The sequence below is a fragment of the Ailuropoda melanoleuca genome, chromosome 8 (assembly GCF_002007445.2).
Source record: "Ailuropoda melanoleuca isolate Jingjing chromosome 8, ASM200744v2, whole genome shotgun sequence".
NCBI lineage: Eukaryota > Metazoa > Chordata > Mammalia > Carnivora > Ursidae > Ailuropoda > Ailuropoda melanoleuca.
Genome location: NC_048225.1, coordinates 43491641 through 43515411, shown reverse-complemented (window position 1 = coordinate 43515411; position 23771 = coordinate 43491641). Strand labels below are relative to the sequence as shown.

At 47.0% G+C, this 23771-nt stretch overlaps 1 protein-coding gene across 3 annotated transcripts in view; it reads right to left on the bottom strand.

Moving 5' to 3' along the window:
* The window catches only part of ME3 (malic enzyme 3), a 203805-nt gene that overhangs the window by 3959 nt on the left and 176075 nt on the right, over positions 1-23771 (bottom strand). For all 3 annotated transcript variants that reach the window (XM_019805893.2, XM_019805894.2, XM_034666180.1), the window contains 6 exons: positions 19500-19609; positions 5151-5248; positions 4773-4886; positions 2765-2870; positions 2016-2158; positions 1294-1467 (listed from right to left, as the gene is read on the bottom strand). In XM_019805893.2, coding sequence (XP_019661452.2) covers positions 1294-1467; positions 2016-2158; positions 2765-2870; positions 4773-4886; positions 5151-5248; positions 19500-19609 — 745 coding nt within the window. The remainder of the gene's footprint in view (positions 1-1293; positions 1468-2015; positions 2159-2764; positions 2871-4772; positions 4887-5150; positions 5249-19499; positions 19610-23771) is intronic.

Here is a 23771-nt window from a genome sequence, read left to right as displayed (position 1 = left end):
GATGTCTCTTGAGGTTACAGAGGAAAGCTCTAGCAACCATATTTCTGCACAACAGGGGAGTTTGCTTTCAGGTGAATTTCAAGCAGGAAATGATTCTTCCCATCCAATGGGGGTATTCAAACAACTCCACCCACGGCCACGGGACACCACCAGCACTGATGGAGCAATGAGAAGAAATACACAGAAGAGCCCACAAGGTGGATGGGGGGCCAACGGCACAGCCGTAGCCAGTGTGCCCATGGCTGGGGGGAGGCTGACAGACTTTCAGGAGACACTACTTGCATGTTCTTGTGGAGCCAGTGCTCAAAGACCAAGAAGTAGTAAGAAGGAGCCTAGAGCATGAGACAGTTCCTTGTGGGCCTCATAGAAGAGGAGCTACAGAGGGCTGTGTGGAAGCTGTTCCTGTGTCTGGCTGGCCTGGGGCTCTCACCAGTGCCATGGCGAGGGGGAAATGCAAGCACGTCAGAAATCAGAGTAGAGCCTTTGGAGCTCATTGGGGATAAATATATTTAGTGTTTGTTCATAGTTTTGATTAGTTTAACCCCTCAAAGGAGACACGTCTATGGTTTCCTCAGAGTGAAGATAAACGCGAAGTGCCTGGCATTCAGTAAACACATGGTAGATGTGAGGCACCGCAGCTGTCCGAGCTGACAGCCATTATGATGAGTGTGCGCTGGCTTTCCTAAGGGACTCTGTTGTTTTCATCACGTCCAGTGAAGACTCATTTTGAGAGTGTTTCTAGGAAGATACCTGGAGCAGGAGCACCCCTGTATCTGTGATCAAGATCCGGGTCCTCAGAGTAGGCAAACCAGGCTTGCGTCCTTTCCCCTCCTTACAGAAAGCTGCCCTAGTGGACCTTATTCTGCAACCAGTTACTCTGGTAACGTGGCCAAGATCAGTGGTCGGAAGAATCCATTGCCTGTCATGGTCCTTGTGTCAGATGGCTTTGGTGGCCTTGCCTCTGTTCTAGTCATGTATATGGGCACTGCTGAGAGGAAAGGCGCAAACTGAGGTATGTCCGCTCACTGCCAGTGCCTCCTGTCAATACCTCCTCCCACTGACTATTCCTTATTCTCCCTTAAAAATGTTGTGTGTGTTCTGAGAGAAGATTAAGCGTCAAGGTGAACTTGAGAGTAGCTTGAGGTTCAAGCATTTTGAGGATCTACTGCTAAGGTTAGGGGCAGGTAGGTAGAAGAGATGAGCAAAGGAATCTTTGGGGGCCCAGTGTAGGACCTGGTATAGATCACAGGCCCGACTGGGAGCATGCATGAAAGGGAACAGGGACAGTGATACCTCTGCTGTCAGGAGGAAGATCTCATCTGGGATGTGCCGGATCCCACCAGCAATGACTCCCAGAGCCACTCCAGGGAACACATAGGCATTGTTTCCTTGCCCAGGAATGAAGGTCCTGCCATCTTCCAGGGTCACACTCTTAAAAGGACTTCCACTGGCAAAGATCCCTCGGCCCTGGAGGCAGGAAGAAAACCAGAGATGGAACCTGGAGATGGGTTTCAGGCAGTAATGGCCTCGTTTTATCTACTGAATGTCGAACCCTTCTTCATTCTCTCCCACATGCTCAACATTGTGCTGGCACACTGCAGGTGCTGCAGGACCAGAAAGCTTAGCTCCCACTGAGTTACCTGGCAGCCCAGAAATCACTGAGAGGTGAAGGTTTTCATCCTGTCACCTCCCGAGAGGGCTAACCCAGGATATGACAGGTATTCAGGTGACGTAGAGTCTACGAATGCCTCAGGTTCTGGTCCAAGCTCTATGTTACTAGAGGAATCTTGAGCAGTATAACATGATGGTAAGAGCTTGGGCTTCAGAGCTAGACCTGGGTTTGAAGGCCAGCTCCACTCCTTATTAGCTCTGTGACCTCAGGCAAGTTATTTCATCTTTCTGAACCTCAAATTGCTCATCATGGTTGTGGCGATTTTTCTTCACCCTCATAGGGTTACTCATAATTATTGTTACTATGTCCTCTCAGCCTGGGGAAGGAAGGACTCCCCGCTGACCTCAGTGACCCGGTAGCACTTCTCAGCCGTGCACTCGGCCTTGCTGGTGGGGTTGCTCAGGGCAAAGATGATAGGGCGCTCGTGGAAGGAGGCCATGTCCCTCAGAATCTGCTCCGTGAAGGCTCCTGCGATGGCAGCAACACCTACAGGGAAAAGGGGGGTAGTAGGGATGCCTACTCTTTATAAACACCCCATTCCTCTCTTGGTGGTGGTGGTTGGGGGGTGGTACTTGGTGCAACATGAAAGACTCCGGAGTCTTGGCAATAGCATCCACCACAGGGATGGATGGAGGGAGCTGAAGAGAAAAGGGTTTCCTTGCTTGAGCTGGTTAAGACCTCCTGTTAATCCCTGAGGGAACACTGGTCCCTTCAGGTCCCTGCCTGGTTAAGATGTACCTGTGAAAGCATTCCTGGGCATTGTACTTTAGAGTGCGTGGCTCTCCCAGGGCAGGGAGTTATGTCAGGCTCCCCTCTTCGGGAGAGCAGTGCTCACTTCCTTTCAGAGAGACCAGCCCTGTGCTTTGCCACTGCAGTGCATACTGCACCCCTAACCCCCAACTTGGTGCCTTAGTTCTATGGTTTTTATACAGTAGTCACTCAGTGAAAGATTGTGGCACTGAGGTGGACATGGGATCAGGGAGAGAATGGTGTTGCCATCAATTACTTATGCCTGCTGGCTGAGCCTTAGTTTCCACCTGCAAATCAAGAGGGTTAGCTGGGCTGGACAGTGGGCCTCCTGCCTGCTCCTACCTATGATGGCCGTGGGCTTCACCAGCCTCACCACCTCCTCCAGGCTGTTCACTTCAGGATGGTCCTGGGCAAACATCTCCTTCTCATGGTTCAGGTGGCTCCTTCCCTGCAGGGAAAGGAAAACATGCTTGGCAGTGGGAACTGCGTGGCTGGACATGGCTGCATCTGGAGATCCCGAGAGCATTCCCCGGAGAGCCCTGTGCTTCGGTCTGAGCCTTCAGAAGCCTCGGCACTCATCCTCTTGATCAGATCTCCTGATAAAACCTAAGGTGGAACCTAAGGATTTTAATGTGTGTTTGTGTCACAGTGTGGGGTGTGTGTGGGAGTCTTCTTTAACCCAAACCACACATGGAGAATCCATAAAGCCTTTCTTTGCACTCTTAGGGTCATGGGTTCCTGGGCCAGGACAGAAAGGCTCTCATAAAATGTTTTAGTCTGACCAAGACTGTTGGCCCCATGGTGTCTGGCACTCAGGCCAGTCTAGGGATGGGGGCCTAAGCCACCCGGGGTTAGGAAGCTAATTTGAATGTATTTTACAAGAGCCATTGAGCTCCCTGTGAATAATAATAAGCTAAGCCCCAGGACAGGCTTGCAATGTCTGGCTCTCCCCAACAAGCTCAGGGTTCCTTCCATTTCTTCAAACAGGAGTCCGGGGGCGGGGGTGATTGGCTGGTAAATGGGGTAGGTGTTCTGATGCCTCCTTTGGGTCAGCTGGCCTCATGGGAATCAGACTAAAGACATCAGCTCTGAGAGAGACTCGAGTAGGGGTAAGCTTAATGGAATGAGCAAAATAATGTTGAAAGGTGGCAAGAGGGAAGCGTGGCGGCCTCTGGCAGCTGTTACCTGTGTCTGCATTCTGCTCTGGAATGACCTGTGGTGGGAGGAGGAACTCCTTCTAGTGGTGATCTGGCTCCGTATGAGACAACGGAAGGTCAGTGTCTGCTGAGGGTCTCTTCTATTCTTGGTCAAGAGCCCCATGTACTTCCCCCCATTCCTATCACTGTCATCTTTTAAAAAAGTCTGTCACTGACATTCTGTGTTAGTGGAATTTTGGGCATTAAAACATGGAGCTCTCAGAAGTCCTAAGGGAGGAGGCCATCCAAATGTGCCCCTCACTATCGTCCAGTCAGAAGCTGGACTGTTTCTCGTTCATTCTTTGACTCATACCTTAAATATAATTACGCCTCATTACATGCCAGGCATTAATATGAAGACTATAAAGCCTAGTGGAGAGAGAAACAATTAAAAGGACAACTGCCTTACAGTGTGGCAAGTACAATGTATGGAGAGGGATGGCTACATGAGCATAAATGTAGGAAATGGACCGAGACCCAGATGCTCAGAGAAAGCATCTTGGAGGAGGAAACAGAAGACAAGGAGGAAACAGATGGGGCTGAGGGTTGAGAGTGCGTGTGTGGCAAAAGAGAAGGGCATTTCAGGCAAAAGAACACAAAATGCAAGGATGTGGATGAAAGAGGGCATGTTACTTTTGGACTTTTGGAAAACTATGATTTACTGCAGCTGGAGGTTAGTGCAAGGCAGGAAGTGGTGGGAGAGAAGGCTGGAAGGGGCATGCATACACACACTTGCCCACGTATTCAAAGGTTTTTTTTTTTTTTAAGATTTATTTATTTATTTATTTGACAGAGAGAGAGAGAGAGAGAGAGAATGAGAGAGGGAACACAAGCAGGGGGAGTGGGAGAAGGAGAAGCAGGCTTCCCGCCAAGCAAGGAGCCTGATGCAGAGCTCGATCCCAGGACCCAGAGATCATGACCTAAGCCGAAGGCAGACGCTTAATGACTGAGCCACCCAGGTGCCCCGTATTCAAAGCTTTTGGACAGAGCAGTTAAGGCTACTTTGGGATTTATCTTCTGCTTTGGATGTTAGAACATTACCCCCCTGTTGCTCTGTATTTTGTCTGAGGATTTTGCCCCTTGGAGACCTCTTACAGTCCAATTCCAATAGCTGTAGGTGTCCGAAAACTTCTCCGTCTCCAGACTGACAGTACCTTGACAATGAGCCCCTTGGAGTCCACCATCCAGATCTTCTTTGTGGCCTCTGCCTTGGGTACTCCTTCTTTCTCTAGGGCCATGACAAGGAGGTGGGCGATGCCCATGGCTGCCTGGGAGGTACCATATGGTAGATGTTCAGATACAAGGCAAACAGCTGCTCAGCATTTATTAGAAGCTTTACCAAGATCCTCTCTTCTCTGACCCTTTCCCTCTACTCCTAGGAGGCCCAGGAGTCCTTGAGACACCCAAATGTGGGTGCCCAGACAGCCGCAGTTATCACAATATACCTGTGCTGCTTCCTCTTCTGCGAACCCCTCAATACCTCCCTTCCTTCATGCTTCTCTACGCATCCTTGTTCTTCTGATGGCACATACCTCACCTGCACCTTGGAAAACAAACACGTGATTGGAGAGCTTGTTCTTGGTGATTCGCAGAGCAGCCAGGATCCCTGCCACAGCGACAGAGGCCGTGCCTGCAACAGAGTGCACTGAGATCAGTCTTTCGCCACTGGTTCCCCACCCCTAAGAGAAGACAAGACGCTTGGCAGAGTTCCCCAGCCCTGGAATGTGTGGCAGAACAAGCAACTTTCCTTAGCCCTTACAGAACTCCAGGCTGTAAGCATGCAGGCTCTGGAGTGTATATGCCCTGTTTGTAGAGAACTGTTCTTTTGATAAACAGCTCCTGGATTGTGATTGGACCCTGGGAGAGAGGATCAGATAGTCAGGTGCTGCTACCATTATCGTTCATAAATGAAATGACAAGGACAAATATAATAGAAGCTGAAAAGAAGGGTAAGCCTCATGGAATAATTTGCTTAAGGGATGAATGGATAAAAAACAAATTAAAAATGAGACCACAAACTAGCCATGAGATATTAAGTGACTGTGGGAGCTGAGCTGCCTATCTTATCCAGCAAGTCATAAGGTAGGTGTGCCCCGTAGCGTACCATCATCGATGGCTTGAGCCCGTCTAGAAAGTACAAGTAAGTGCATGAGCAGGTGGCTCAGACTCGCTTGACCCCTTCTTCTGTTGCATGATTTCTTCTCCTTCAATGCACACCTAGGGCCTCACTAGGGATTCCTTATAACCAAGGAGAAAGAAGCTTGGGCTTGGTTTACAGATTATTCTTAATGATATACTCACATCAGTGAGAAGTTTATGGTTGCAGCTACACAGCCCCCGTAAAAAGAGCCCTAAAGGGTGATAGTGAGAAAAATATTCCTAATGGACAGGGGTTCACATTGTAAATTTGGTTGTCCATTTTGGTCCAAGAGATGGCTAGGTCTACATTGATTCATGGGCAGTTGCTAATGGTTTGGCTGATGGTCAGGGACTTAGAATAAAATAAATAGTAGGATTGGTGACGAAGAAGTCTGGGGAAGGGATGTGTAGATGGACCTCTTGGGATAGGTACAAAGTGTGAACGTATTTGTGTCACATAGGAAAGTTCACCAAAGGGTGTAATGAAACAGTTTCCCTCAAACAGGTGGACAAAATGGCATGTCCTGTGTATGTTAGTCAGCGTCCTTCTCAGCCACCTGGGGTGTACGCACTGAGTTTATGTATAAAGTAGCCGTGCTGGCAAGGATGGAAGCTATGCACGGACTTTGCCTCACCAAAGCTGACCGACTACAGCTACTGCAGAATGACTAACCTGTCAATGGCAGAGACTAATGTGGAGCTTCTGGCATGGCACCATTCCCTGGGAGGACCATCTACCTGGCAGCAGGATGAGGACATTGGACTCTTCCCATTATAGACAGGAAAGAGATTTATCCTCCCTGCAATAAACAAATATTCTGGATATAGATTTTCTTCCCCTGTATCTAATAGTCTGCCATTGCCATAATCTGTGGATGCCCTGTTATCATCCTGATATATTCCAGACAATAAGGCTCTAATCAAGGAATTCATTTCACATTAATACAAGTGAAGCAATAGGCTTATGCCATGGAAATCAGTGGTTTTCATATGCACTCTGCCACCCAGGAGCAGCTGGCCTAATCAGGAGAATGGGCTACTGAAGACTTACTTAAGACTCAGTTGAGGTAACACCCTATGAATCCGATGAAGTTCTGTCTTACAGGCTGCTATATAGGATTTGATTTAGCAAATGATACATTGTGCTCTTTCTCCCATAGCCAGAATACTTCAGTCTGGAAATCAAGGGGTTGAAGTGGAAGTGGTTCCTTTCACCATTTCACCTAATAACTCACAAGCAGAAATTTTGCTTCCTGTCTCTTCCCAAGAGACAAATGCTTCTCTAAGAGTTCATGACATGGTTCTACCAGATTGAGAGTTGAGACACTGCCACCTGGCCATTTGGTTCTCTTTTTGCCATGAAACCAGTGGACAAAGAAAGACAGGGTTACTTTACTGGCCGTTATCAGGTTATTCATCCTGATAACTGAGGGGCAACTGAGGTCAGGAGGGACTAGATCTGAGGCCAGGGGATCTTCTGGGGTAAGTCTTAGTACTTGCATGCTCCATAGGAGATATTAGGGAATGCTACTGCAACAGAAGAGACACAGGACTGCTGAGGATTCACATCCTTCAGAAATAAAGGTTTAGGTCATCCCACTAAAGAACCCTGGCCAACCGAGATCCTGTCTGAGGACAAGAAAACATGGAATAGGATGTTGAGGAAGAAATGTATAAGCATCAAGTATGGCCTCATGACTGGTCACAGAAACAAGGAATATAGCAGCTATGCATAGTTTCTTCCTTGATGATTATGTGATTAATGTAATGGTATATATTAGCTAATTTATTCTCCCTTCTCCTTCCTCTTATTATTTTATATAAGTATTATTGGAGGTTGATTCTACAGTTTAGTGTTCAGGTGACAGAATTTTCAAATGTGACTGTGGTTGAGTTGCAAGAGTGGTTAATCCTCCCCAGAGACGGGTAGTGTGACTGTTTTCCAGAGATGAATAAAATGACTATAGAGGCTTTGCCCCTCCCCATTTTGGGGAGAAGGTGAGAATGTCTTCATTTGTTGGAAATATGGATTTTATTAGGTATTTTGTTAGAGTTGTGTTTTTGTTGTTGTCTGGAAGTATCAGTGTATAGAACCGTGTATGTGGATGCTGAATAGTTGAAAGGATGGACTGTGCCAGTTATTGGGTAATTGTTTCTCACCTTCAAACCCACCCTTCACCCAGCTTTGTCTGCAAACCACTTCCCAGCTTTGCCAACTGGCTCTATGCTGGGCTCTGCCAATAATGGGCACCAAAGGGTGACAGAAGGGCCAGCTGAGGGGGAAGGAACGCTTTTCCAGAATATCCCTGCCTTGAAAGATTGCCGGATAAAATGTAGGACACTTAACTTTGAATTTTCAATAAACAACAAATAACTTTTTTTTTAGTGTACATCCCATGCAATAAAAGTATAAATAGTCTAAAAAATTATTCATTATTTATCTGAAATTCAAATTTAAGTAGGCATGCTGCATTTTCATCTAGCTAAATCTGGAAACCCCACAGCCTTGGTTTTCTACTTCTACAGTGACAGAATATGCCAGAAGCAGCAGTTCAATTCAGTTTGCAGCTTGTCCATCACTTGCAGAACTAGCCTGGTAACACAGCCTTCAGGGACACCAACACTAGCTGGCTGCCACCTGGTCTTCCCTTTGTTCCCTAGCCTCAGGGCTGGGAGCAGGTCCTTTGAGTTTTTCATTTTTAAAATACATAATAAGCAATACTCTGTACTAAGTCTTCTCTGTTAAAGCAACTGGTGTAGACCCTTACTGATAGAGAGTTCATGATAATGTAATCACATGGGCAATGTTAGCTTCCATGATAGTCAAAGAAAAGGAACTTACAGTTAAAGTGGCTGTTAAAGTTGCACAAATCAAAAAAATTGATGTTATCCAAGGCTGGTGAGGGAGTAGTGAAGAGTAAAAAGTTCCAGCATAAATTGTACTTTAAAATGCTGTGACCTTTTTTGGAAGACTATTTCCCAATATAGACCAAAGGCATAAAATGTTTGTGCCCTCTAACCTCGTACTTCTACTTCTGGGAAGCTATGTATGGAAAAATCCACAACGCATGTCCTAGGATATTTATGACCGTGTTATTTATAATACAGAATGACTGGAAATAACTTAAACATCTAACAAAGGAGTAACAGTTAAGTAAATTAACTAGCGTGGACACTCAGAATATATTGCATCCATTAAAAATGGTCATTATGAAGATGATGTAGCAACATAGAAAATGCTATTAACTTTGTAACTAATATCAGATATTGTTCTAAGTATTTTATATGTCTAACTGTAAAGATGTTGTTTGTTTAATCCTAACTATTATCATCCTCATTTTACAGCCTGGGAAAATGAAGTACAGAGTAGTTTGCTGAGTTGTCCAATATCATATAACAGGGTGAAGATTTGGAGGGAATCAGGGAATCCCAGGGAATCAGGCTCTAGGCCTTGTGCTCTTAACCATTAGACTATGCTTCACTGAGTTAGCTGGAAGGAAGAGAACCTTAAAAGGTCTACATATCATGATTCTATTTGTAATGAAACACACACACGGAATCTGGAACAACAAAACACTAAAGGTAGAAGTGCTGGAATATGAGTGAATTTTCTGTATTCTTTTTCCAGTTATCTAAGGCATTTGTATTTTGTAGCTCTGGGGAAGAGCCTTCTCCCAGAATATGGGCCGGATTTGTGTCTAGGTTAGAGGCCATGTGTTGGGCCAAGACAAGGGCACAGCAAACACCTGGAGCTTAATAAGTGCACGTTCATTGTTGTGGACATCAGAAGGCGGGACCAGAGGTGGGAGCACAGAAGGTAGGGTACAGGCTCTCCACTCTTCACATAGGAATGGTGTGGAGGAACTGCTGAAGTGTCACAGGGTCCCACAGCCTGAGCTGAGGACTACTGGGGGCTTTCCTAACACCCTTCTGAGGGTCCCCGAGGAGCTCACTGTTCATGTACTGAGGCCCTACCAGGAGCCAGGCACCGTGCTAGGCACTACAGAAGGTGAGTCAAACATAGGCCCTGCCCTCAGGGAACTCCCTATTCGCCAAGGCCTGGGCACCAATAACTAACACAATCAGTAGTCAGAGGTCGTTGTGTGGAATTCATTGCCTTCGTTTATTTATTAAGCATCAATTATGTACCAGACTCTGAGGTACCAAGGATACCCTTGGTAACAAAATAGGTTTATTCCTGCTTTGTAAAGAATTAACTGAAACTTTGTAAAGAAAGTATAATCAGTATTAACTGATTACAAGTGTGATGACAACTTCTATTAAGAAGTTGTTCATGATATGCTTTTTGTTCATGTATAGAAAAGTATATTGTCAGCATCAACCTACCTTTGCGTCATGCCTCCCCATGTACTCTTTGTACCAGGTGCGTTATCAGTCATTCCCTAACAGGTCATGTCTTTTTACACTTCTGTGCTTTGCCCATGATGTTTACCTTCTATAGGACCTTCTGCAGTTCATTATTTATTCCTTAGGACTCAGCGCACCCGATCTCCTCTGCCAGACACTCCGTTTTCCCCAGCCAGCTGTCCTTAACCTCCCGTTCTTTTCCCAGATCTACTTTTTATCTAACCTGCACAAAGTGGGGCTATATCATGGTCAGGCCCAGTACTGTACTGCATTCAAAAGGAACACCAAGCTGACCCCCAAGAAAGCATCAGAAAGCAATTTAAAATCGCTTACACGGGTAGTGAGAATTGCATGGTATGACCCTCCTCCAGATTCCTAAATATGCTTGTCTATGGTTTTCTCATAGTCCACTTATTGTATCAGCTACTCCCTGTGGCTGCCTTTCGGCAAACAACTCCACCCATCCTATTCTCTGGCTCTCCATAGCCACTTCCATTTTAGTTCTACTGAGTCAGAATCTGTATTTCAGAAGATCTGCAGATGATTTATATGCCCATTTAAGCCTGAGATGCACCGAACTAGGTGGCTTGTCTAGGTGAAGTACTAGTTTCCTTCCATTGGATAGAGGGGGGTTTTCTGCTCATCTGATTGTATTTCACACCATCTTCTGTCTCCTGAAAGGAGATATGTGAGACATTTGCCACCAGATGGCGCCAAAGATATTCCATCAGAGAGACTCCCAAAGACATCACAGGCTTGATGGGTCCTTTCCTTCTTGGACACCAAGTCTATTGTGGTTAGAACCTGAAAGCTTTATAACTGAGTTTACCTGCAGAAATTCAGTGCTGAAAGGGGACTGAAGAGCATGACCTACAACACCTGCACACAGGAGGAAACAGGACCCTGCCAGTCAACCAGTTGGAAGCAAAGCAGGGAAACCGGGGGTGCTACTTCCACCCCGTTGTGGTCTCTGAAGCTTGGCCAGCCTCTCCTGACTCTGGACTTGAAGGCAGCAGGAGGGGCATGATGGGCTTTCCTTGGGGGAGAACTAGGGGGTGGTGGTGGTGCAGGTAAAAGGAAGAGAACTTAGGCAGTAGATGTCAATGACTCTGGAAGGGGTGGAGAACACAAAACAATGGGGAATCTGATAGGAAAGAATGGAACATTTCCATGAAAGGATACAAGGGCAACTGCCATTTATTGATCACTCCCACCGTGACCTGACTCTGGGCTGTGTGTGCTCAGCTGCACTTGCTCATTTAATCTCTACAACAACCCTACCAAGCAGGTATTATGAGCCTCCGTTTTTTTCCCTTCGCAGAAGTGGAAAGTGAGGTTCAAAGAAAACAGTATCAGGAGAGAACTTCTGAATCCTCCTACCACCAAGGGTAGAGACCTTCTGCCTCCACGTCCATGTACTTTGCCTTTCCTCCTGTTTCCAGGGATCAGCTGACCCAGCTCCTAGCTAAAGCCACCTCCAGGCACATGCCAGATCCTGTCCGTTTTGCCTACTCACGGAATTTGTTTTGTAATTTTCTCTCTCTTTTTTTTTTTGCATCATCTGTTTCTCCTCAGTGGAATCACTGCCATCAGTATACAAATATGTCATCAAGCTCCCATCTTTTTTTTTTTAATTTTATTTTATTATATTATGTTAATCACCATACAGTACATCCCCAGATTCCGATGTAAAGTTTGATGCTTCATTAGTTTAAGCTCCCATCTTTAAAAGGCTTTCTGTTGACTCTGTATAGTCCCACCCTTTTATTTGTAAAGAGCTGAATATACTTGTTGCCCCTATTTCCTTTTTCCTCAGTCTCCCTGAAACCCAGTCCAATCAAGCCACTGTCCCCACCTCTTGACAAGGTCACCTGTACCACCACCTTGCCAAATTCAGCAATGAGTCCTCAGCTGCTGCTTCCCTTGACCTCTCAGCTGCATTGGATACTGCTGCTCATTTTCCCTTTGGGAAACTCTCCGCACTTGGCTCCTGGAGCCCCACACTCCTGCTCTCCTTTCTGGGATCTTCCTCTGGGGCCATCCTGTGAAGTGGCAAGTTACCCTAATTACAGACCAGAGCTCAAGAGGAAAAACAGCAGTTCTTGAGCCCCATCTTATAAAGTTTGGCAAATAAAGTTATCGCCATCATTAACTTTCATTTTGGGCAGCTCTTGGGTAATGTGTTAGGGATTTAAGAGTGGAGAGGGAGGAAGCTGTTTAGGTTTCTGGGGGTAAGCACCTGGAGGGGCCCAGGGGTGCAGGGATGTTGTTGAACCTGGCTTGTGCCCATAAATGCCACGGGCAGCCCAAAGTGTGACTGGTTGTTTCCCATTCACAGTGAAAGAAAAACAAGTTTTCCTTTTCAGAGGGAGCTTTCCATAATTACATTTCCTGCAAATGAAGTATTAGAGGTTGTACATTCAGGAAATAGCACAAAAGGACAAGCTGAAAAGCTAGTTTCTAACAGTCACATTTGACAAAGTTAAAGGAACGTCCATGCTGAACAACAGATGGCTGGAGACAAGGGGAAGAACCAGCCATTTCTCAGGTGAGGCAAGGGTGCCATCCCAGATGGGACTAAGGCAGAAAGTCAGGCGTGGTCAGGGTCTGCTCTAGGTGGATTCGGAAGCCTGGGGCCATTCGGGGGCTGGGCATCCTCCCCTGCAAGGCAAGGCCTGCTTCCACCTTCCTACAGCAGCTGGCCACCGGCATTCATTTGTTCATACCATTCATACATACATTCATTCATTCATTTGTGTCCTGGGAGCCTGTTCTGGGGCTTCATGGCACTAGGCCTTGGATATAGAAGGATGAATAAAACCATCTGTTTGTAGGTAGTTAACAGCACATATGTTCAGAAAATTCAAGCTCCCTTAATTGGATACCAAGCAAAGGCTTTCTAGACAACTTCAGCCCTATTTCTGTGTCATGAGGAGAATTTTCTGGAACCCCTGAACTCCTGGCCCGTGCAGAAGATGGGCTAGCCCTATTCTGACACAATTTGGGAGGAACCAGAGGGAATAATTACTATCTTCTTGGCTTCTCTGGGGTTTTACCTGATGCAACAGGGTAATGGGAGGTCACAGAGGAGCCAGGATCAGATGCAAGAGACCCATGGGAACCTCAGGGCTAGAGACAGCCCTGTAAGTGAAGAACAGCCATAGAACACAGGACTTCATGGGGGTTAAAAAAAGGCTGTGGAGAGAGAAGGTGGAGAAGGCCAGGGGAGGCTTCACTGCGAGGGAGAGAGATTGGAAAGGCCAGGAACTGCTGCTCCATGTGTGTGGTGATGGTGTGGCGGAGGGGGCAGCAGACCCCTCAGAGCCAGAAGGAAATAGCTCCTGGTGCCTTGTAAACAGGAAAAACCAGCTGGACAGAGTCTTCAGAGCTTGGCCATTCCTCCTCATCTGCCCCTTTGGTATCAGGATATCTGAGCTCTGGGAAACTTGGAGGCATTCTGCAAAGTGGGTGACTCTTGGGCTCTGGGGAAGGGTGGGTCAGCTAGACCCCTGTGAGACAAGCTTGGCTCTGGGTGTGGTACCCTGGAGGAGGTGAGGCTTGAGCTTTTAAGGATACACAGAAGTCTATGGACTCTGAGAAACAAACTGCGGGCTTCAGAGGGGAGGGGGATGGGGGAATGGGATAGGCTGGTGATGGGTAGTAAAGAGGGCACGTATTGCATGGTGCACTGGGTGTTATATGCAACTAATGAATCATTGAACTTTACATCAAAAAGCAGGGATGTACTGTATGGTGACTAACATAATATAATAAAAAATATTTAAAAAAAAGATACACAGAAGTTAGCCAAGAGCAGAAGAGAATTCTAGGCAGGGCCAGCACATTCAAAATCACTGAGTTGGCAGAAAATTCATAGAACAGTGAGAGGAAGTCAATGGGCTGGAAGAATAGGGTGTATGTGGAACGTGGATAAAGGTTCTGCCTCCCTTCTCAGGTTTGCCCACACCTGTGCTCACACTGATCTCTCCTCACCTCCAGCAGAGCCTCTTCGTGTTTGGGTATCAACCCTTCTTCCCTCCCTCTCATACCTGTGTCATACTACGCACCAGAGGTATTCATACTAGAACTGAGCACTGTTACATGCCTGTCCCTGCCTACACATCACTACTGCCTTCCTAACAACCTGCTGCCACAAACAGGGGTCATGATGGAAACACTTCACGGTGAATCAAGCCAACCAGAATAGATGCTGGCTTTTAAAAAGCATCCTGGTCATTCTGTCGATACTGGCTGATTCTCATTCCTGGTTGTTAATACTATTATGTCCATTTTTCAGATAAAGAAAAGGCTGTGAGAATTTAAGCCTCTTGGCCGAAGCACAAAGCAGAAAAATTGAGATTCAGACTGAGGCTTGTCTCAATCCAAGGTCTGACTGTTAAGCCCTCTGACTCACAAAGGAAAACTTGAAAATGTGAGAGGGCGATGATGGCCTGATGTACCATGCAGCACCCTGACAGGCCCTCTGGCCCCGGGGATGTGTTAGGACTCGGGAGCAATGCGGTCCAGGGCAGGCTGGTGGGGTAGGAAGATGCTCTGGAATAGACAAGCCAGCTAAACTTTATGACCCTGGCCACACGGTGTGAGCAGCATGCATTGGGGGCCAGAGGGCCAAGGTCACTAGGCCAGCAGCATCCTGCATCTGGCTCCTGGGGAAGGACGCAGCTGGCCTGTCCTCCAGCATGACCATTGCTGTGGCTATTCGCCTTCCATGTCTCTTTCTCCTCCCCTAAGAGTGGGGATGCTTCTCTGGTCCCGGCTGAAACAAGTCATCTGAGCCCCTGCCTTTCCCACAGTGTCCGCAGAGACTGCCGGCCATGTCAGGGCGTGAGCAGCCCAGCTCACAGAACCCATCTGGGGCAGCTGAGGCTTTCTGTGAGTCAGGTGGGGTGGGGGCAGAGGAGAGCGCTGGCACCCCGGGGAGCACCTGGCCCTTCCAGCCCTGGGGCTCCAGAGGCCCCACCATGCAGATCGTCATGTGGGGTCGCTGAATCCCAGGTGTGTGGGACAACAGCAGGACTGGCCGGGAGACAGTTTGAATGCTCAGCTCCCAGCATGCCCCTGCCCTCACGGAGCGCAGTCTGGTGGGATCCTGAAGCCTTTGGTCATATCTTCCTTGTTCCACCAAGGATGGGAGGCCAGGCTGGTATTCAGAGCAGTTAGCATGGCCCCAGTCTCATTTTTATGTGGGCAGCCTGGTTCCAGTCCCTACCATGTGTGGGGTTCCCGGCAGATTCTGACAATGAGTCCTTCTGGGGTGGCCTGGGCCTCTCCCCAGCAACTACATGTGACTTGTTTCTGGTGCCTGCCACTGTCAATGCCTCCCTCTTTTCCTCCCCCCACTTCTTGCTCTCTCTCTCAACCCTCTTCAATTCTGCATGTGGATGTTCCTTTTCTATTTTGAGCATGGATATATTGTTTTATGTTTCATTTTTCTTTACTTTGGAGGTAAAAGAAACCAATTCTAGCATGAGCTTAATCTTCCATGTTGTCCCACAAGTCCTGGAATTCCTCACCCATCTCCTAATTACCCACTTAGCACTGAGAACACAAATCAGAGGCTTCTGGTCCCATCAGTAACCAGCTGGTGATGGGGACAAGCCCCTTCCCCTGTCTGGGCCTCCTCTTTGGTCTGTAAACTGGGGGAGTTGGAGGAAGGGATGGGGAAGATGGTAGCAGCAGGCTGCTGGAGACCAGTGACACCCCCACTTATGTGGGATCTGGAATTTAGTCCTTAGCAAGAAGACTCGCTGCACCACATGGGGGAATAGGCAGCCTGATGTCAGGAGACGGATGGAGAACTCCAAGTCAGAAATAACTAGGTTCTAGTCCCACCTTGTGCCTGGCTGGTTATGTGACCTGGAGCAAAAGGTAATCCTTGAACTTCAGTTTCTTTACCAGTGACATGGGACAGCAATGTCTGTCCTCCCTGAAGGGGAGGGGCTATTTCGAGGAAGTTGTGAGCTAGTGTGGATGAAAAACACTTTGCTCATCTAAAGTCCTGTGTGCATGCAAAATGTTCTTACTCTGCACAGCTTGGGCTCCCTGGGAAGCAGATTCTGAGACATGTGGAGTGTTCTGGATGTTATCAAGAAATGCCCTTGGGATCAGCACCTATGGAAGGGGGGGTAGGGAGAAGCAGGATGGGGCAGAGGAGAAGTTGGGCTGTGATGGAGTCTTCAAAGCCTCAGCCAACCCTGTGGGGAGCTCTGGAGTTAAAATGTCCCCTTTGTGCTGTCCTACACTGGGCCAAAATGGTTGGGTTTCCACGTTTCCTCATCACTGGGTGAGGGCATGCCTGGCAGGGCAGGGCCGTGGGCTAGGCGGCTCTCTGTAGCTGAGACTCTCTGCCTGACACAGCTGACAGCCCTGCCAGCAGTTGGGACGAGTCTTTTCTTGGAGGACGGGTCGGGGGGGGGGGGGCTGCCCCCCAGGCCCNCTGCCTCCATGCCCATGTCTTTACTGTTGTAACTTACATGGTTGTACCTAACGGTTAAACTGTCCTGATCAAAGACTTGATATTATAGGGACCCTGATATTCTGGTACTATTTGCTAGCTCTTGTTACACATTTTAGATTCATGACTTTTGTCTTTACTTTCTGAGAAAAGAATGGGAAATTCCTCTGCTGTTTGCTGTGGGGCCCAGAAAACTATTCCATCTGGCCTTGCCTGGGAGCAAAATAGACTCTGCTGAAACTGGCTATAAACTGGAAACAAAAACCAATGAATTGATTTAATTAAAAAATGCTACGTGTGTGTATGCATGAGGGTGCACACATGAAGATATCCGTCTGAGCGTGCACGATGACCCGGACAAGAGAGGCTGCAGGGGCATGTGTCCCAGGTGGACACACCCACAGGCATTGGTGGGTGTGCTTATGAGGAGGTCGGTTTGTGTGCAGATGTCACTCATCCATTCTGCAGGTACTTATGAAGCAGCTATAATGTGCCCGGCACCGTGCTGGGAACTGGGGAGTGAGAACAGTGGACACAGTCTCTGCCTCTGGAAGCTGATCATCTCTTGGGGAGACAGACGATTCAGTGTGGGCACTTGGGGTACAGTGTGGTAAGAGAACTAACAGGGGGCACCCAAATCAGACTGGGGGAGCAAAGGCCGATGTGAGGCCTTCCTGGGACAGGAGAGCCCGAAGCTGAGTCGTGAAGGCTAAGCAGGAGTTATTCAGGAGCAGATGATGGGGAAGGACTGAGGAGCAGAACTTTGATGGGCAGAGAGGACAGACAGGGAAGGAGATCAGAGGAGTAAAAGTAAGGATGGGTCGGAGGACAGAGAGCTTAGTGGGGACACGAGGGGCACAGATCGGCAGATCCCCAAAGCCTTACACTTCCTGTGGGTGAGCGTGAACTTGCTCAGGAAGAGGGAGTTGACAGCCCTAGTTTCATCCTGGAGGTGCTCCCTGGCAGCGGTGGGGGATGGTGGAAGCAGAGGGATGGCAGGGCCCGGGTGTCCCTGTGCCCATTGTTATGAGGACATACACACATGACTGCGTGTGTGCGCACATCTGGAGTCTGCACCAGGTGTGTGGCCCCTGTGGACTTGTTTTCCACTTCCACCTTCTGGCCTTGGCAGCCCCGTGGGCCCAGGGGATGACTGTCCTGCCGCTGACTCATGAGTGAGGGCCATGACGGGGCAGTGGGTCAGGGGCTAGCCGGCAGGTGTTTCCTAGAGGGCCGCAGTCACCCCCCTGCCCACTGGGTGAACAGTGAGGTGACCAGCAGGCGGGCAGGGAGTGAACGCGCTGCCCTGTCTGTGCAGAGCACCGCACTTCTCTGGGTGAGGCTGGGCTGGCGGCCAGTGCCTGTTCCAGGCCCATACATCTGGGGGGACAGAATCCCCTGGGCGAGGGGTTGCCATGGGTCAGCTTGCCCTTACTGGTCTCCCCTCTCTGGCTACCTACTCTTCAAGTGCTGATGTCATATTTTGATCTTAATTGTCTAATAATATGCTTAACTGTGCTATCCTGCCTCTTGAAATTTATGACCAATACAAAAAACACCATCTATCACATTTCTTTAGCCCTTAATGTGGGCCACAGGAAAGGAAGGGGCCTTTGGTTTCGTAATAGTGTAAGGTCTCAGAACAGTATGGTGCATGATTATGAACTTAGAATTTAGAGTCCAAATTTCAACACTACACTTACTTTCTGTGTAAGTTACTTATTCTCTCTGTGCCTCAGTTGCTTCGTTCCTAAGACAGAGATGATAAAATCTCATAGGATTAAAAGTGTAAAGTGCTTAGAACAGTGCCTGATGTACAATAAATATTCAGCTCTACACCTTAGCTCTTATTACCTGGGTTTAAGTCCTCCCAGGTGTAACCCTAACTCATCTAATGAAAAGTTGTGACCTTTTTGGGTCTTATCTGTAAAAATGAAGGGTTGGCCAATCTTTTACTCCCAAGGACCAATACCTGCCCCCCACCAACTTGTTCTTATTCTGATATGCATCTTTGCTTTTAAAAGATTTTGCTTGCCAAACTTCATTTGTTAAATAATAACCTATATGTCCTCAGGTTCCCAATGCTCTGACTGAGAAGGCCTAGATCAGGAGAGATGATGTGTGAGGGCCTCCCCTCCCCTCCCCCCCGCTCCAGTTTCACATACTGGCATTTCCACAGCAGGATACAAGTGTCTTCAGATACTTCTGGGCCATTGAACAGGTAAGGCAGTTGACCCTGAACTAGAAGATGCTTCCCATTGGCTTTTGGAATGCCCTGGGGCCCTGGTGTCAATGTTTTTCAGAGTTATCATTCTGAGTAGCATGCATTCCAGCCAAGTTGAGAGAAGGAACTGTCCTGATTCCCTGACAGAGCTACCTAGTGTTTGGGAAATCCAAGAGTGACTTACTGTGGCTGGGGATGGCCATTTTTATGGTGACTGATGCTCTGGTGTGATGAGTCCTGTGTACTAGTACTTTCTATATATTAGCTCTTTAAATTTTCATAGTAACCTCGCAAGGCAGTTCTTATCACCCCCGATTACTAGATGATACAACTACAGCTCAGAGATGTGATTAGCCCAAGTTCAACTAGCTAGAAAATGGCAGCATAGATTAGTATTTCTCTCAGAAATTAAATCACATAATTCTTACTTTCCTCTGAAGTAGCAATCATGTCCACTTGATAGGTGAGGAAACTGAGGCCTAGTAAAGTTGGGGGACTTTTCCAAAGTCAGAGAGCTAAGAATTAGCCAAGTGGGCAGTGGCCCCAGTAGGAATGCTCTTTCTTCCACAGCTGCTGGCAGCACACGAGCCGGGAGGCGCCCCCACTCTGGCACCCAGGGCAGCCTGTGGGAAGGCCTTGGTCCCCAGTGGCTTTGTCGGGCGGGACGAACCTTACCTTGGATGTCATCGTTGAACATGCAGTACTTGTTCCGGTATTTGTTGAGCAGGCGGAAGGCATTGGCATTGGCAAAATCTTCAAACTGGATGAGGCAATTTATTCCAAACCTGTGGTCAGGGAAAGGGAAGAACTCATGATTGCCTCCCTGTGGCCAGTCCCTGGCAGATCCCAGCCTGCCCTGGGGAGTAGGGGGCACAGGACAGGAGGTACTGGGGGTGGCACGGCTCATGCGCTGGGGTTGTTGCCACTTGGCTGGCTCCTGGACTCCTGGGCTCTGCTTACCCCATTATGATGAGGATGGGGAAGGGAGAGAGTAAGAACACTGGGCCTGGTGGTCCGCTGAGCCCATATCCCTGTATCTAATGTAGGCTGGTGGCTACCATGGGCTATGGATGGCAGACCCTGGGGGGTGATGGCAAGACATGAGATGGGGCCTGCCCTTCTTGGGGCCTGCAGCCATCTGAAATCCCAGCAGCAAGCTCACTCCCACCCAAGTGCAGGCAGAGACCCCAACTTCCCAACCACTGGGGCCTGGAGAGCCTCTGCAGCCTGCAAATATCTCTCTGGGTGGGTCCTGAGACCTGGAGCTCCTCCACTAGAGACTCTTCTGGGTTCAGGCGCTGTGACCTGCTCAGATGCAAGGAAGGTTGGCAAAGGCCACTACATGAAGCCACTGTCATCTACCCACCCACCTAAACACCTTGATAAGGGTGTTTGCCAGCTTGTAGGTACACGAGAATCAGTTTGTGAGCTTGTTCAAAATACAGAGCCCCAGGCTCATCTGCCAGAGATTCTCACTCAGTGAGATTGGGGCAGGGCTCAGGAATGCACCTTTTTTCCCTCCAGCTTTATTGTGGTAGAATTGACAAATAAAAATCATGTATTTAAGATGTAGAGTGGGATACTGTGGTATACATATACATTGTGAAACAATGACCACTCCCAGATTGTTTGGATTCTGACAGTCTAGAAGCTCTGAGAAATACTGCCTTGGTGGGTGAAGACAATGCCCATTAAGCTGAACCACAGATTCAAAATCTCTGCTACGATTGACTCCTAGATTTCAGGGTCAGGGAAAAGTTTGTGTTTCCTACAAAGTGACGGTATTCGTAACCCATTTTTCTTGTTGACATTGTGAGAAAGCTGAGCACTCCATTTTCTGCCCCTGTTCTGCAGGCAACCTCAGCCCTGCCTTTCCGCGCACACCCTTCCCCTTACTCCGTTCTTGCTTTTGATTCTCATTGTGATAGTTTTGTTCTATTGTGACTTTTATTGGAAACAAGTATGAAACAAATTATTAAAAATTACCTAATATATAGACATACATACATGGGTGCATTTGTGTCTAACAGTATCCGAGTTCACGTTCATTGAGGAAAAAGTGCCCTGATGGATCAGCCAGCAGTGTTGGGGAGAAGGGGTCTGCCACTCCCAACCTGGTGTGGACCAGAGGCTTAGGACCAGCGTGGGACCAGCTGTGGAAAAAAAGATTTATGCCCCTGCTAGAAAATGTGGGGGTGGGGCACACACCTGGTGGGCTCCCTGTGCTATCAGGGGCATCTTTCCAATGAGGCTTGTGGCTATGAGGAGTGAGTAGTACTGAATTAGCCCAGAAATTTCTTTTTCAACCTCATAATTTTGTGCCTCGCTTACCCTGCACAATAGAAATCCAGTGGCAGGTAAATATTTGCTCCTCTCAAGGTCCTCCAGAACCTTAGCGAGTTGACGTTGTTGGTGGGAGGACCTGGAGGTGGGGTCATATGACAGGGGCAGAGATGGAGAGACTGTGACTTCCACGGTCATAGTACTACCCGTGCTGAGCAAGGGTCAGCAAGTTTGTGAACCTGACCTGGCTTGGAGTGGTCTGACCACTCCTCAATTCTACCTCAGTTTTCCATCTGTCAGTGGGCACAGTTATGTCTGCCTGGCCAACTGCAGTGGGCTTTTGTGAGCATGAAAAGCTGGGGCGATTTTTATTTTTTTATTTTTTATTTATTTTATTTTTTTTTTAAGATTTTATTTATTTATTCATCAGAGATAGAGACAGCCAGGGAGAGGGGGAACACAAGCAGGGGGAGTGGGAGAGGAAGAAGCAGGCTCCCAGCAGAGGAGCCCGATGTGGGGCTCGATCCCATAACGCCGGGATCACGCCCTGAGCCGAAGGCAGACGCTTAACCGCTGTGCCACCCAGGCGCCCCATGGGGTGATTTTTAAATCATAAAGTGCTAAACACACATGTCATCTTGGCCACAATTCTTATTCACCGTCAGACAAACTGTTATTTGGGGTCAGGAGGGGGGCTTGCTGCATCTCCTGTCCCGAACCACCGTCCAGCCCCCTTCTCCTTATACAGTGAATAAAACTGAAAAAGAAAACCTCCTGTGCACAAATATAATGCTATTCTTGACGAGCCAAAATTTACTGTGATTTTTTTTCCAGGGTGTGAATTTCAAGTATTTGGATTGGGAGGGGGACAGAATGTCTTTGGTTGCTGGTGACATTTTGCTATATATAATCCTCACAAGACTCCCAGTGTTGCTCCAAGACTGGCCTGGAGCTAAAATGCTGAAAAGGTCAGACAACAAAGCAATGGGATGCACGTTCTTTCTGTCTTTCTTACACACGCACACACACACACACACACACACACACACACTTGACCTTTAAGCAACACTACTCTGAGGTAAAAATAAGGCAAGAATTAAAAATAAATACCTTTGTCCAGTGCACTACGACTCTTTCATATTAAATTCAGGTTTTTTTGAGTATTTTATCTTTTACTTTTTACCTTTTAAATTTATTTTTTAATTCTAGTGTAGTTAACATGCAGCGTTATATTAGTTTCAGATGTACAATACAGTGATTCAACAATTCTATACATTACCCAGTGCTCATCAAGATAATTGTACTCTTAATCCCCATCACCTGTTTCACCCATCCCCCCACCCACCTTCCCTCCCATAACCATCAGTTTGTTCTCTACAGTTAAGAGCCTGTTTTTTGGTTTGTCTCTTTTTCCCCCTTTGTTCATTTGCTTTGTTTCTTAAATTCCACATGAGTGAAATCACATGGTATTTGTCTTTCTCTGACTTATTTCACTTAGCATTTTACTCTCTAGCTCCATCCATGTTGTTGCAAATGGCAAGATTTCTTTCTTTTTTTGTGGCTGAATAATATTTCATTGTGTATATATACCACATCTTCTTTATCCATTCATCTGTTCACGGACACTTTAGGCTGCTTCTGTAATATGGCTATTGTAAAAAACACTGCAATAAATATAGAGGTGCATATATCCTTTTGAATTAGTGTTTTCATATTCTTTGGGTAAATACTCAGTAGTGTGATTACTGGATCATAGGGTAGTTCTATTTTAAATTTTTTGAGGAACCTCTGTACTGTCTTCCACAGTGGCTGCGCCAGTTTGCGTTCCCACCAGCAGTGCACTAAGGTTCCTTTTTCTCCTTGCTCGCCACCACTTGTTGCTTGAGTTTGTAATCTTAATGATTCTGACAGGTATAAGGTGTTATTTCATTGTGGTTTTGATTTGCATTTCCCTGAAGATGAGTGATGTTGAACATCTTTTCATGTGTCTGTTGGCTATTTGTATGGATAACTGGAGAAACGTTATTTCATGTCTTCTGCCTGTTTTTTACTTGGATTATTATTATTATTACTATTATTGTTATTTTTGGTGTTAAGTTGTGTAAGTTCTTCATATATTTTGGATACTAACCCTTTATCAGATGTGTCATTTGCAGATATCTTCTCCCATTCTCCTATAGGTTATCTTTTAGTTTTGTTGGTTGTTTCTTTTGCTGTGCAGAAAACTTTTATTTTGATGTAGCCCCAATACTTTTTTTGCTTTTTTTTCCCTTGCCTCAGGAAACATCTAGAAAGAAGTTGCTTTGGCTGATGTCAGAGAAATTACTGCGTGTGTTCTCTTCTAGGATTTTTATGGTTTCAGGTCTCACATTTAGGTCCTTAATCCATTTTGAGTTTTTTTTAATGTATGGTTTAAGAAAGTAATCCAGTTTCATTCTTTTGCATGTTGTTGTCCAGTGTTCCCAACACTATTTGTTGACAAGACTGTCTTTTTCCCATTGGATATTCTTTCCTGCTATGTCAATGATTAATTGACCATATATTATGGGTTTATTTCTGGGCTCTCTATTCTGTTTCACTGATCTATGTGTCTATTCTTGTGCTAGTACCATACTGTTTTGATCACTGCAGCTTTGTAATATAACTAATAATCGAAGATTAACT